Source organism: Salmo salar, chromosome 13 (assembly GCF_965601325.2).
Source record: "Salmo salar chromosome 13, fSalSal1, whole genome shotgun sequence".
NCBI lineage: Eukaryota > Metazoa > Chordata > Actinopteri > Salmoniformes > Salmonidae > Salmo > Salmo salar.
The window spans coordinates 88,798,193-88,809,922 of record NC_138303.1 but is presented as its reverse complement, the minus strand read 5'-3'; the positions used below and the strand labels follow the sequence as shown (position 1 = coordinate 88,809,922).

The 11,730-nt window shown below is 40.8% G+C and overlaps 1 protein-coding gene across 2 annotated transcripts; it reads right to left on the bottom strand.

The window, feature by feature from the left end:
* Nucleotides 1-3,905: 3,905 nt before the first annotated feature.
* Nucleotides 3,906-8,927, bottom strand: LOC106567767 (paraspeckle component 1). 2 transcript variants are annotated; one of them, XM_014137483.3, is made up of 10 exons: nt 8,774-8,927; nt 7,962-8,088; nt 7,676-7,869; nt 6,077-6,378; nt 5,875-5,970; nt 5,521-5,717; nt 5,105-5,292; nt 4,820-4,841; nt 4,609-4,709; nt 3,906-4,404 (listed from the first exon to the last, which is right to left on the bottom strand). In XM_014137483.3, the coding sequence occupies exons 2-10, from the start codon at nt 8,086-8,088 to the stop codon at nt 4,300-4,302; spliced, it is 1,332 nt and encodes a 443-aa protein (XP_013992958.1). In that variant the 5' UTR covers nt 8,774-8,927; the 3' UTR covers nt 3,906-4,299. The 2 variants fall into 2 exon arrangements, with proteins under 2 accessions (XP_013992958.1, XP_013992959.1); XM_014137484.3 differs by having other exon boundaries at nt 3,906-4,401.
* Nucleotides 8,928-11,730: the final 2,803 nt, after the last annotated feature.

Below are 11,730 nucleotides of genomic sequence, written 5' to 3'. Positions count from 1 at the left end.
CAATGCCCGCCCTTCTCACCATTTCATTGGTGGTTGACTTTATGTGTGCATGTTCTTTCGATGCACATTGGCTCACACGCATGTGTTCGAGCATATCAACAATTTCTCTGGTTTCAATTTTACGCAGATGCAGCCATGCTTGTTCAGGAGAGTTGGTGTGCGCAAGACTGAGAAAGTAGGCTTGCTCTAATAAATAATTGTACAAAATAATGATTACAGCAAATATGGTTTATAACTTTGAGATCTGGTGCTAAAACCCCAGTGTATTCTAAAATCAGAGCTGGAGAAGCATAACTGTCGAGTTTACAAGTATAATTCCTGATATGTTTTAGTTCATTCCGGTTCGACCTAGCTACCGAACTGCCGTTAGCTCTGTAGCTGGCTAGATAGATAGCAAGAGGGAAACAATGGCAGAATACACTATCCTATATACTTACTTTACTTTTTTCTGTTGTCACTTTACGAGATGTGTACCTGAGCAACATATTTTCTTATCACCATGATGCTCCTCAATCTGTCAACAATGTGGACACTGACTTTAAACGCCATCAGCCTGATCAGATCAGGCAAATCTGCCAAATGTGGAGCATCCTAGTGAGGTTCTGGATCTGAACTTGAGTTTTTGGTAGCTAATAGCAATTTATTTTCACCAGTTTGAATTGTTAACATAATTTATAAAAACATCACTTCACCTTGCAGGATAGTGTACAGATGAGTTCCCCAGTGTTTCCTGCGGATACAACGAGATGTTTAAAGAGCCGTCTCAACCTATTAGCCAGTCTTACTCTAGCATAAGAATAGCGGGGGAGAACTATCCAATGACACAATTTACTGATAAATGGGTATCTCTGAAGAAATTACTTTAACATTATTCTTCATCTAGCTGGCTAATCTGTGTCTCATCTGCATTGTGTTTTGGTATACCTCTTTCCTTCTAGGTACATTGGAAACTACAACAGTGCCTTGCAAAAGATTTCATCCCCCTTGGCAGTTTTCCTATTTTGTTGCATTTCAACCTGGATTTTTTGTTTGGATTTCATGTAATGGACATAGAAAATAGTCCAAATTGGTGAAGTGAAATGAAAAATAACTTGTTTAAAACAATTATACAAAACAGAAATGGTGCACACATATGTATTCACCCCCTTTGCTATGAAGCCCCTAAATAAGATCTAGTGCAACCAATTATCTTCAGAAGTCACATTATTAGTTAAATAAAGTTCACCTGTGTGCAATCTAAGTGTCACATGATCTCAGTAAAAATACACCTGTTCTTGAAGGCCTCAGTCTGCAACACCACTAAGCAAGGGGCACCATGAAGCCCAAAGAGTTCTCCAAACAGGTCAGGGACAAAGTTGTGGAGAAGTGCAGATCAGGGTTGGGTTATAAAAAAAGATCCAAAACTTTAAACATCCCACGAAGCACCATTAAATCCATTATTAAAAAATGGAAAGAATATGGCACCACCACAAACCTGCCAAGAGAGGGCCGCCCACCAAAACTCACAGCTCAGGCAAGGAGGGCATTAATCAGAGAGGCAACAGAGAGTAAAGATAACCCAGAAGGAGCTGCAAAGCTCCACAGTGGAGATTGGAGGATCTGTCCATAGGACCACTTTAAGTCGTACACTCCACAGAGCTGGGCTTTATGGAAGAGTGGCCAGAAAAAAGCCATTGCTTAGAGAAAAAAAATAAGCAAACACATTTGGTGTTTGCCAAAAGGCATGCGAGAGACTAAAATAGAGCTTTTTGGCCATCAAGGAAAATGCTATGTCTGGCACAAACCCAACACCTCTCACCATCCCCACAGTGAAGCATGGTGGTGGCAGTATCATGCTGTGGGGATGTTGTTCCATCGGCAGGGACTGGGAAATCGGTCAGAATTGAAGGAATGATGGATGGTGCTAAATACAGAGAAATTCTTGAGGGAAACCTGTTTGTCTTCCAGAGATTTGAGACAAAGGTTCACCTTCCAGCAGGACAATGACCCTAAACATACTGATAAAGCAACACCTTTGAGTGGTTTAAGGGGAAACATTTAAATGTCTTGGAATGGCCTAGTCAAAGCCCAGACCTCAATCCAATTGAGAATGTGGTATGACTTAAAAATTGCTGTACACCAGCAGAACCCATCCAACTTGAAGGAGCTGGAACAGTTTTTCCTTGAACAATGGGCCAAAATCCCAGTGGGTGAATAGTTACGCACACTCAAGTTGTTTTTGTCTAATTTCTTGTTTCACAAATATTTAGCATCTTCAAAGTGGTAGGCATGTTGTGTAACTCAAATGATCCAACCCCCCCCCAAAATCCCTTTTAATTCCAGGTTGTAAAGCAACAAAATAGGAAAAGAAAAATGCCAAGGGTGGTGAATACTTTCACAAGTCACTGTACTGCAAAATGTCCATCACTGATTGGTAATGGTCAAAACCTATTCCCTGCACTTGGAATGGACACTCCTGGAATATGGTCATGGAGCCAACAGAACACGGTAGCTTTTTGCGCCATCTTCAACTATGCAAAGTAGACTATTGGTTTTGGGCTAAATGTGATTGTTTACAATTATGCATCTGACATTTTCATTCAGCAGCATCTTAGAGATTGGCTCCCGAGTGGTGCAGCGGTCTAAGGCACTGCATCTCAGTGCAAAAGGCGTCACTACAGTTCCTGGTTTGAATACAGGCTGTTTCACATCCGGCCGTGATTGGGAGTCCCATAGGGCGGCGTACAATTGGCCCAACGTCATCCGGGTTTGGCCATCATTGTAAATAAGAATTTGTTCTTACCTAGTTAAAGGTTACACACCCTAGTATTATCCACTGGTGCTTTTGAAGTGACACTTGACAGTGAGCTAGTGTTGTCCTTTAAGTGGCTTACTGCGGAGCTTGCCAAACCTTTTCACTCATGAAATAGATGTGGCACAGTCTATGGCCACAAGCTCTGTCCCCTCTTGTTGGCCGATTGCTAATGCATGACTCAAACATTACAGCAAAATCAACAGGCTAAAAAACATTAGCTGACATGGGCTAGTTGATCTGGACATTTGACAAGTTCTAAATAAACTCTCACGTTCTGCAATGACAAGAGAAACTGCTGATGCATTACCTCATTTCAAAATTGACCACCTTGTATTGCATCGATGGGTAGAAACAACTAAAGTTCTCTCAAATATACAGAATATTAGTGTTCTATTCATTCCCCTTTTTCTCTACAGATAGACCAATGTGGTCCAAGCTTGAATTAGGATACATCCCTACTTTCTGAGATCTTGGATGGTTGCTTGTAGTTAACATGCAGGCTAAGTCTACACTTCAAGCTAACAAAAGACTGTCTCATGGCTAAATTAAGGTCTGCACTAAACAGTATGCTGTGGGTTCAAGCCTGATGTCCTGCCACATCATATTCCTGCTGCCCTTGGAAACATGGAATACCTCGTAGCTTGCTTTTTTCCATTTAACGGCAACTATAAAAGAAAGATATTACTGACAGATCTGATGAACGTCAAATCAATAGGGAATTACCCTTTTGTTTTGATCTGTAAATAAATGTCAAGCGCAGTTTGTCAATGTGAGTTGTAGACTGGCAAAAAGTTGAACTGTTAGACAAACACGAGTTAAGTGGCAATAAGAGTAACACCCTATTTTACAGTACATTAGACCATAGGAACAATGGTATGCTTCACTCAAATACCTTTATACTATTTTTATATCATTTTCACTGATGTGTAGCAGTGCTTTAGTAAAAATCGAAATGCTTTAAAGACCAAGTCTTCAAATCATACTTGTAACTACATTGTCCTCTTATGCATGTCTTCTATACCGTCGCTGAACCAGCCTTTTGAAGGAAAGGATTACATTCTAACAGTTAACATGAACATTAAAACATGAAAAAGTACCAAAAAAACCTACATGGAATTAAGATTTTATTTAAAGCTGTTCAGAAAGGCCTAGAGAGAGAATGAGCGTGACAAATGTACTATTGCTATATAAAAGTACATTGTTTTGAGGAGTGGTGTAGTGGTATAAAAATAGCTGGGTAAACTGATCGCCGGTCACGATGAAAAAAAGCAACACTCCACACATTTGCAATGCATTTGCGTTTACCCTCCACTACACCACTGGTTTTGAGGAATAAAAAGAAAGTCTATACAGAAGCAGTATTCATCTGAAATACGAAAATGCCAACTTGACACTTAAAAAAAAAAATCCCCATACAATTTTTCACAGTACATAAAATGTAATAATCCATGTATGACTTAAAATATAGTACAGTTTGAAAAGTAAAAAAAGTTGAATTGACCATTTTAGAATCTGCGACGCTTGTTGGAAAAGTCAGCAGGGCCTTGGCCAGGGCCTCTTGCGAAGCCAGGTTGGCCTCCTACGGGCATGGTGTCGTTTCCTGCCCCCTGCTGGGGAAAAAACAGAAAATGCATAACATCAGTGACAATGACAAATGAAAGTGAGTCTGTTGCAGCAGTATATTTACATGACACTATTAGGACACCAGCGGTGAAATGATCAAAAACATGTTTATGTTCTCTTTGGCACAATAAATTAGTTAATCTTGGTATGTAAATATATTGTTTGTTATTCTAAGTGGTCTCTTATATTACCATTAAAGGGGGGTTCTCAGCAGGCATGTTGGCAGCTCCAGGGTTGGGCCCGCTGGGCTTTCCTTCAACACCACCCATTGAGTTTCTGTTCATTCCTTGACCTACACCAAACCAAGACAGACAGCACATCTGCAAACCAATGCAATATATACTAGATAACATGGTGCCCTTGATAGCTCAGTGAAGATCTGACCGCTAATGGAAAACTTACCTTGCATGTGCATCCGCATCTCCTGCTCCCACAAAAAAAGAAGATAAAAACACATTCAAGGTATTTCTTAAATCAGATACATTAAACAATATACATCTTCCAGAATACCCAACCAAAATTGTTTTTTATTTAAGCAAATACTTGTCCTTTTTCCAATTGCTGAATACCAGTAACCACAAACAAAACAATTGTTAAGATGCTTAGAAACATTTTAGGCAACTTTCATTTCTGTGTATTGAGGAATAAATCTGTGCATTTAAGCAGTGTCAAGAAGCAAGGACTCACATTTCCAGGGAAGTTCCCCTTGAAGCCCTCCTGCTGCCTCCTCATCCTCTCCTCGGTGTGCATCCTCATCTCCTCTTCCCTCCTGCGATGCTCCTCTTCCTGACGCAATTCCATCTGCTTCCTCTTCTGCATCTCCTGGTTATGGAGCTCCTCCATTCTCCTCAGCTCCTCCTGACGCCTCAGCAGGTCTATAACGAGATGAACACCCCATTTGTTAGTAACCCAGTCAAAAGACCTAAAACATATGAATCAATTGCCAACAGGACTACATTCAAGCGGTGTGGTATGCGATTGACCTCTAGGCTAAATCTGGTGGTAGGACACTTTTCCAATAAGACACAACATTGTGTTCATCAGTATCCTAAACTTTGTATTGATATGCGTCTTTAGAGTGGCCCGAGACCATACATGCATACCTTGTCTCATCAGGACAACCTGGTGCTCATGTCTGGCTGCCTCCATCTCCTGCTCCAGCTTCTCCTGAGCCTCCTTTATGTTCCTGTCGACCTGCTCATATTGCTGCTTCTCCATCTCCAAAAGGGCCTTCCAGCGCATTGCATACTCATACTCAAATGTCCCTGGCTGAGCAAACCTTGGTGGATGCTCCCGCTCCCTGGCGGAGAGGTTTTACATAAGAGAAACAGCTCAGTACGCAACATTTTCAAGTTATGGATTGTACCTCTTTTCAGCAGCAAAGTGTGAGATTGTTGTACACACAGTTCTGACCAATGCATTCTGAGAAAGTATGCCAACTCCGTATGATTACTCACTTGTGAAAAACTTGGTTTTTGTTTACAATCCTCTCTGGCAGTCCCTCATCCTCATCAAACTGCTCCATTGGTTCGACTGTTACTGGCCTGGGGAATCTGAAAGCAGAAAACAATCAGCATGACGACTTCTGCCATTTTGAAAACCTCACAACAAATGCATTTGAAACAACATGTTTTAATACATTTCCAGCATAATACTTACGCAGTCAATAGAAAGGCTCCATCTGCACACCTATCCAGAGCCTTCCTTGCTGCAGGCTTGGCTGTGTATTCCACAATCCCCTTTCCTGTGGGTCTCCCTCTATCATCCACTATAACTATGGCCCTTTCAATCTGGCCAAAGAAGGAGAAAGCCTCTTCCAGGAGCTCATTGGAAATGAACTGTGGCAAATTCCTCACAGCTAGAGCAGCACCATGTGTCGCAAACCGCACGCGCAACTGTCTGCCTCTGAATGAGGTTTCATCAAGTTCGGCTTTAGCAATCTCAGCCACTGTTTTTGTCTCCTGTTGGTAGAAAATTATAAAATTAGAACATTTCCAAATTGGTCACATAAATAGAAAGGTTGGCTATTTAGCAACAAAACCAACACTTAGGGCAAAACAGACAGGGTTGGCTTAAGGCATCAGCATGCATTAGTTTGGCTGGCGCCCAACCGAACTCAGCTAGCCAAACGAGAGTTCTTGCATATTGCCTTAAAAAACATTGGCTTGAAAAACTAGGGGAAAAAAGCGACAATAGCACCGTTTGTCCATTTTGAGATGACATAGCCAGCACACACTTCCTCAAAAGTCAGAAATTTCATTTAACTAGGCAAGTCAGTTAAGAACTAATTCTTATTTACAATGACGGCCTACCCCAGACAAACCCTCCCCTAACCCAGACGACGCTGGGCCAATTGTACAGCCCGGGATCGAACCAGGGTCTGTAGTGACACTTCTAGCACAGATGCAGTGCCTTAGACCGCTGCATCTAAGATGAGATTTTAGTCACGCAATTTCACATCTAATATGTTTGCAGTATTTCTCAATGAAAAAATGTGCATGAAAATGAGTTGTCTCTGGTTGAATGACAAAGACTATTGAAGCATCCCTACCACTGACCAATTGCCAACAAAGGGGTGTAGACTTCGGCTTGCCTCCAGAAGAAAAAAAAAGTGTGCGCGCCCGAACAGCTGAAAAAACCCTCACCGAAGCACAAAATGTCAAAATGTTGTCATATAAAATGCACAAACTCTTCCAAACTGTTTCGGCTGGGAAGCATGCAGACGCCTTTAGACAACATGTAAACTATTTTGTCTCCAAATGTTAATTGAAAACAAAAACATTTGCACAATGAGCGCTTGTCTCACATACATCATTAGAGTTGTTAGTTAGTTAGCGAATTTTAGCCATATTAGCATGCACATGACAGTCAAAACATGCCATGGTATCAATAACATATGTGCTGAAACGAAGCCAAGATTGTTGCTAGCTATCTGACCGTTCAGATTCATAATGTACACCTTCCAGCCACCTCGTTGCGCAAATCATGTGTGAGGTCAGCCAGCCAGTCTGTTTTCCATATAATTTAGGATTGAGGAATATAACTTCCATCACTTGAATATGCTGCTGCAACAGAGTGGAAATTCCACCTGACCGGGGTGCGAACTCACAACCCTTCTCAACGTAACAACTCACTCGAGGCACTCAATACCACTGACCTGGAAATGCCAAGGCAATTCTGAATCCGGGGCGACAGCATTTACAGATCTCAGTAAGGCAGTAGAGATACACTTGGTCATCCACTACACTAGCAACTTACCAGTCTAATGAATCCAAACCCCCTGTCCTTGTTGATGAAAATCTCAGCTGCCTTGCCATACTTGGAAAACAACTTCTCCACCTCCGCCTCTGTAACACCAGTTGGTAAATTTCCCACAAAGAGACGGCTACGTTGAGTGTAAGTCTTCTCTCCGGGTTTCCTGAAGTTCTGTAGATCTATGGTTATCCCAGCATCTACAGAGAAGCAAAATATTATAATCATCTAATATAGGAGGATTTCATTTCCTTCCAATACAGGGCTCAGGAGGCAATGAATCCCATCTTACTTGGGCTCTCCTGCTCATCTGCATGCTGTCCATTGCTGTTATCTCCAGGTTTTTTCTGACTTTCCATCTGGTGTCTAGATGGGCCATGATTCTGCTGTTCACCACGGGGGCCCCAGTTTCCTTGCATCTAATAAAAAAGGACAGTCATTAACACAGTCACTACATTAATTATAGAGAACATAATCGGGTTAGCTAGTTATGAAAAAAAATGAAGAAAAGATTCCAAAGCCAGATGAACGATATAACGTTAACTAGCTATTGTAAGTGTTCAGTTAGTTATATAACGTTAACTGATCATTTCACAAAGTCTAAAATATTTTTGGTTAACGTTTAACAAGCAAATAGTAGATGGTAGAGTGGCGTTTTGAGAGATAACGTTACTATCGGCTAAGTAATGAAATGCGACATCGCTAGTTAGTTAAGTTGTCAAGATAGAGTAAAGCGACTACCTAACGCGTTAACGTTAACTAGCCGAATTTGAAAGCCACCTAACTAGCTAGCTAACTAGTTCAAGGCGTGCATTGGCAATTAGCAAACGAACATCGATGTTGAAACAATCCGTTTACGAACTAAAACGTAGTAGCACACGTTCGATAACTAACGATAGCTAGCTGTTAGCTACCTTATATATTTGGGAAGCTGGCTAGCAACATCTCTAGCTAGCTAAGCTAATCACCCTCACTCCTAGCTAACAATAGCTAACTAGCACACTCGTTTTTTTTCTAGCAAATTAATCCAACATATTGCTAACTAATATAAGATACTTCTCAGATGAAAGCACAATTTTTGTATATTCAACCATTACTTCATACCTTTACCAAAATAAATGTTTTGGTCAATACGATTCCAACGCACGTAGCAGGGAAAATCGCTCTATACAAAGAACAGAGAATGGATTTCACAAACAACCTTGATAACGCATGAGAAAGTAGATTTGCTGACGGAGAGAAGGGGGATGTCGTAAAGACATGAAGTGATTGGAACAATTGCCGTCAATTATATAGAGAACAACATATCTAACAATCTGATTGGTGCATATTCTATTTGAACGTTCTTTGATTTTTGTCTGGAAATGACGTTTATAGTTTGTACGACGCTAAAGGGTAAGATAAATTGTAACTGTGTCTTTTTGTAGGCACCAATAACTCCGCCATGGTTTGTTGGACAAAGCCTGAGGGAAATGAATGGCGTTTTGTGATAAACGCCCAAAATAAGGAATGTGGTAAACACAGGCTTAGCAGATTTTATACGTTTTGTTCTATGAGATAATCTTCATCAGCTAAAGTCACTTTTTGTGAATTTTGACAAATGTATGTTATAAAACAAGCACATAAAGGCTTCATAATTCCAGTGGCGACCTGTCATTCAGGGAAGTTTTTGAGGCCTACCTTTAAAAAAGTATAGATTTTTGATTGCCTGTCTGGTGGATTATTGTAATCAAAAAGAGAGACTTTTAGATTTCTTCAAAACAATCAAACTTTATTATTTAATTACTGCACTAATGGAGCTGGTCGGTAATCACCCCTGGAGGTGATCACTGAGAACTCAACGAGCCGGTTTGAGGCACAGTATTTTGTAGCGAAGTCCATCCTCCTTCTGTCTACATGACAAACAACAGATGTATGGAATGGGTCACAAGGTTAAGATTTGTATAAAAGATACTTATAATTCACAGCAGACAGTATCTGCTGTAAAAACAGTTCTCATTGTGTAGAGACCAAGGTCTGGCACGGGAGTCATCTCTCCCTGGTACCTTATAGAACAGAAACATTAACTCATGCTCTGGAATGCAGTATCACCCAAAGACATCGTAAATCTTCCAGAGTCCCATCCTCAGTAGAACACACACAGATGAGCGTTCTAACAACCCCTAATTCAAAACAACCATTTGATGCAATTACAACATTAGAACATCATCTTGCAATTTTTCTCTCACACCTGTTTTGCATATTATTTTGGCATTAATACATACCACATATCAGTTTGCAAACAATGTAAAAATGAAATAATTGAGTTAATAAAGCCGCATACAAACTTGATCTGCTATTCAGGGTGTGTGGTCCCAAGTCTGGGTGTAAGGTCTCTTTTCCAAGCTTAAAAGGATAAACATTCAACATTGGCCATGCTGTCAATCCAGCATGACATCTGCCACGCTCAAAACAACTGGAAACTCGGGAACTGGGAAATCTGACTTCAGTGAGTTCAAGACAACTGGGAACTCTGGGGGAAAAAAACGAGCTCCGGTTGGGATAATACGTTTTGAACGGTCATCCAAGTCGGGAATTCTGGCCTCTTTCAAGAGCTCCGACCTGAAGATCACTGACATCATCATGATTCAACCTTGTTTTTTTCCCAAGTTTCCAGTTGTCTTGAAAGCACCATAAATCCAGAGAATGCCAGACTTTGATGACAAAATTTGCCCACGAAGGACCGCCGCACCACCTCCCTGTTCAAGTGAGCACAGCACAACAAGGCAAGTCTAAAAATGTCTTTATGCTGCTGTATAAATGATGTAATATGCCAGGGAGATATGTATACTGTAGCTAAGAAAGTAATATTAAGTGTATGTTGTGTTGTCCCTCACCCTAAAAATGTTGTCAATTTTCCCCTCTTAATTTCGCCTACTGTTCTCACTTGGCGGTGCACATGTAGCCTATAGCCTGTTTAGAGAAATGTCACCATCAGATATTGTAAGAGCTTTCATTGTCTGCTTATATACCCCCTTTATTTTTCATATGGTTCTGACTTGGTGTACATGGAGAATATGGTAATAACGGCCCATGTTCAATTCTGACGCTGTACATTTCAAAAGTGCTGAACAAATAGTTACACTGACTACGTCCGTCCTAGGTCGCTCATTATTGTCTTAATCGAAATAACAGATTGCCTCTTATCCACTCGTTGTCCCCTTATGCCATAGTTTGTACAGCTCAATTGTCAGTAGAAACCACATTTGTTTAAGCAAGTCAGCCATATCAGCTGTTTTTTAAAATTAGGCTGAATTAACTGTTTCGCTGCCAAACAAGGCTCTGCTGATAGCCGGGGCCCTGTTTCAGAAAGCGGGTTTAGTGACTCAGAGTTAGTTGACCCAGAGTTGAAGGAAACTCTGGGTTTTCGGTTTGACAAAGCCAGTTCAGCTTAACTATGAGTCAGTTACTATAGCAACATACTCCGTGAAGCTAACCTGCTCGCTGGCAGGTTTTCTTCAACTAACCCTGAGTTTCTCCTCCTCTTTAGCTGAAGCCTGCAGACTGAAGGAGGTGTCAGACATGGCGTGTCCTTTTCTTGAAGAGCCAGTTGATATTGAAGCACAAATACTCTGCAGAAATCTCCGTTGGGAGAGGGTAATCAGACCCCGCTTGGATGTTTTATCATTCCCTGATGATTATCTGTTTGAGGGTTTCTGTTTTTCTACACAATCGATCAAATCAAATCAAAGTTTATTTGTCACGTGCGCCAAATACAACAGGTGTAGACCTTACAGTGAAATGCTTACTTACAGGCTCTAACCAATAGTGCAAAAAATGTATTAGGTTAACAATAGGTATGTAAAGAAATAAAACAAAAGTAAAAAGACAGGCTATATACAGTAGCGAGGCTACATACAGGCAACGGTTAGTCAGGCTGATTGAGGTAGTCTGTACATGTAGATATGGTTAAAGTGACTATGCATATATGATGAACATATATGACTAGCATATATTGGCAAAAAAACGAAGTGCAACACAAAGAATTCGTTTCCTGAACTGAGAGCATGTCCACGATGTGT

Coding starts and splice junctions, on each gene's coding strand:
- LOC106567767 (XM_014137483.3), bottom strand. CDS start 8,088: ATGCAAGGAAACTGGGGCCCCCGTGGTGAACAGCAGAATCATGGCCCA. Junction 5,971..6,076: donor GGAGCCTTTCTATTGACTGC/GTAAGTATTATG, acceptor TTCTGCTTTCAG/ATTCCCCAGGCCAGTAACAG. Junction 5,718..5,874: donor AAAAACCAAGTTTTTCACAA/GTGAGTAATCAT, acceptor CCTCTCCGCCAG/GGAGCGGGAGCATCCACCAA.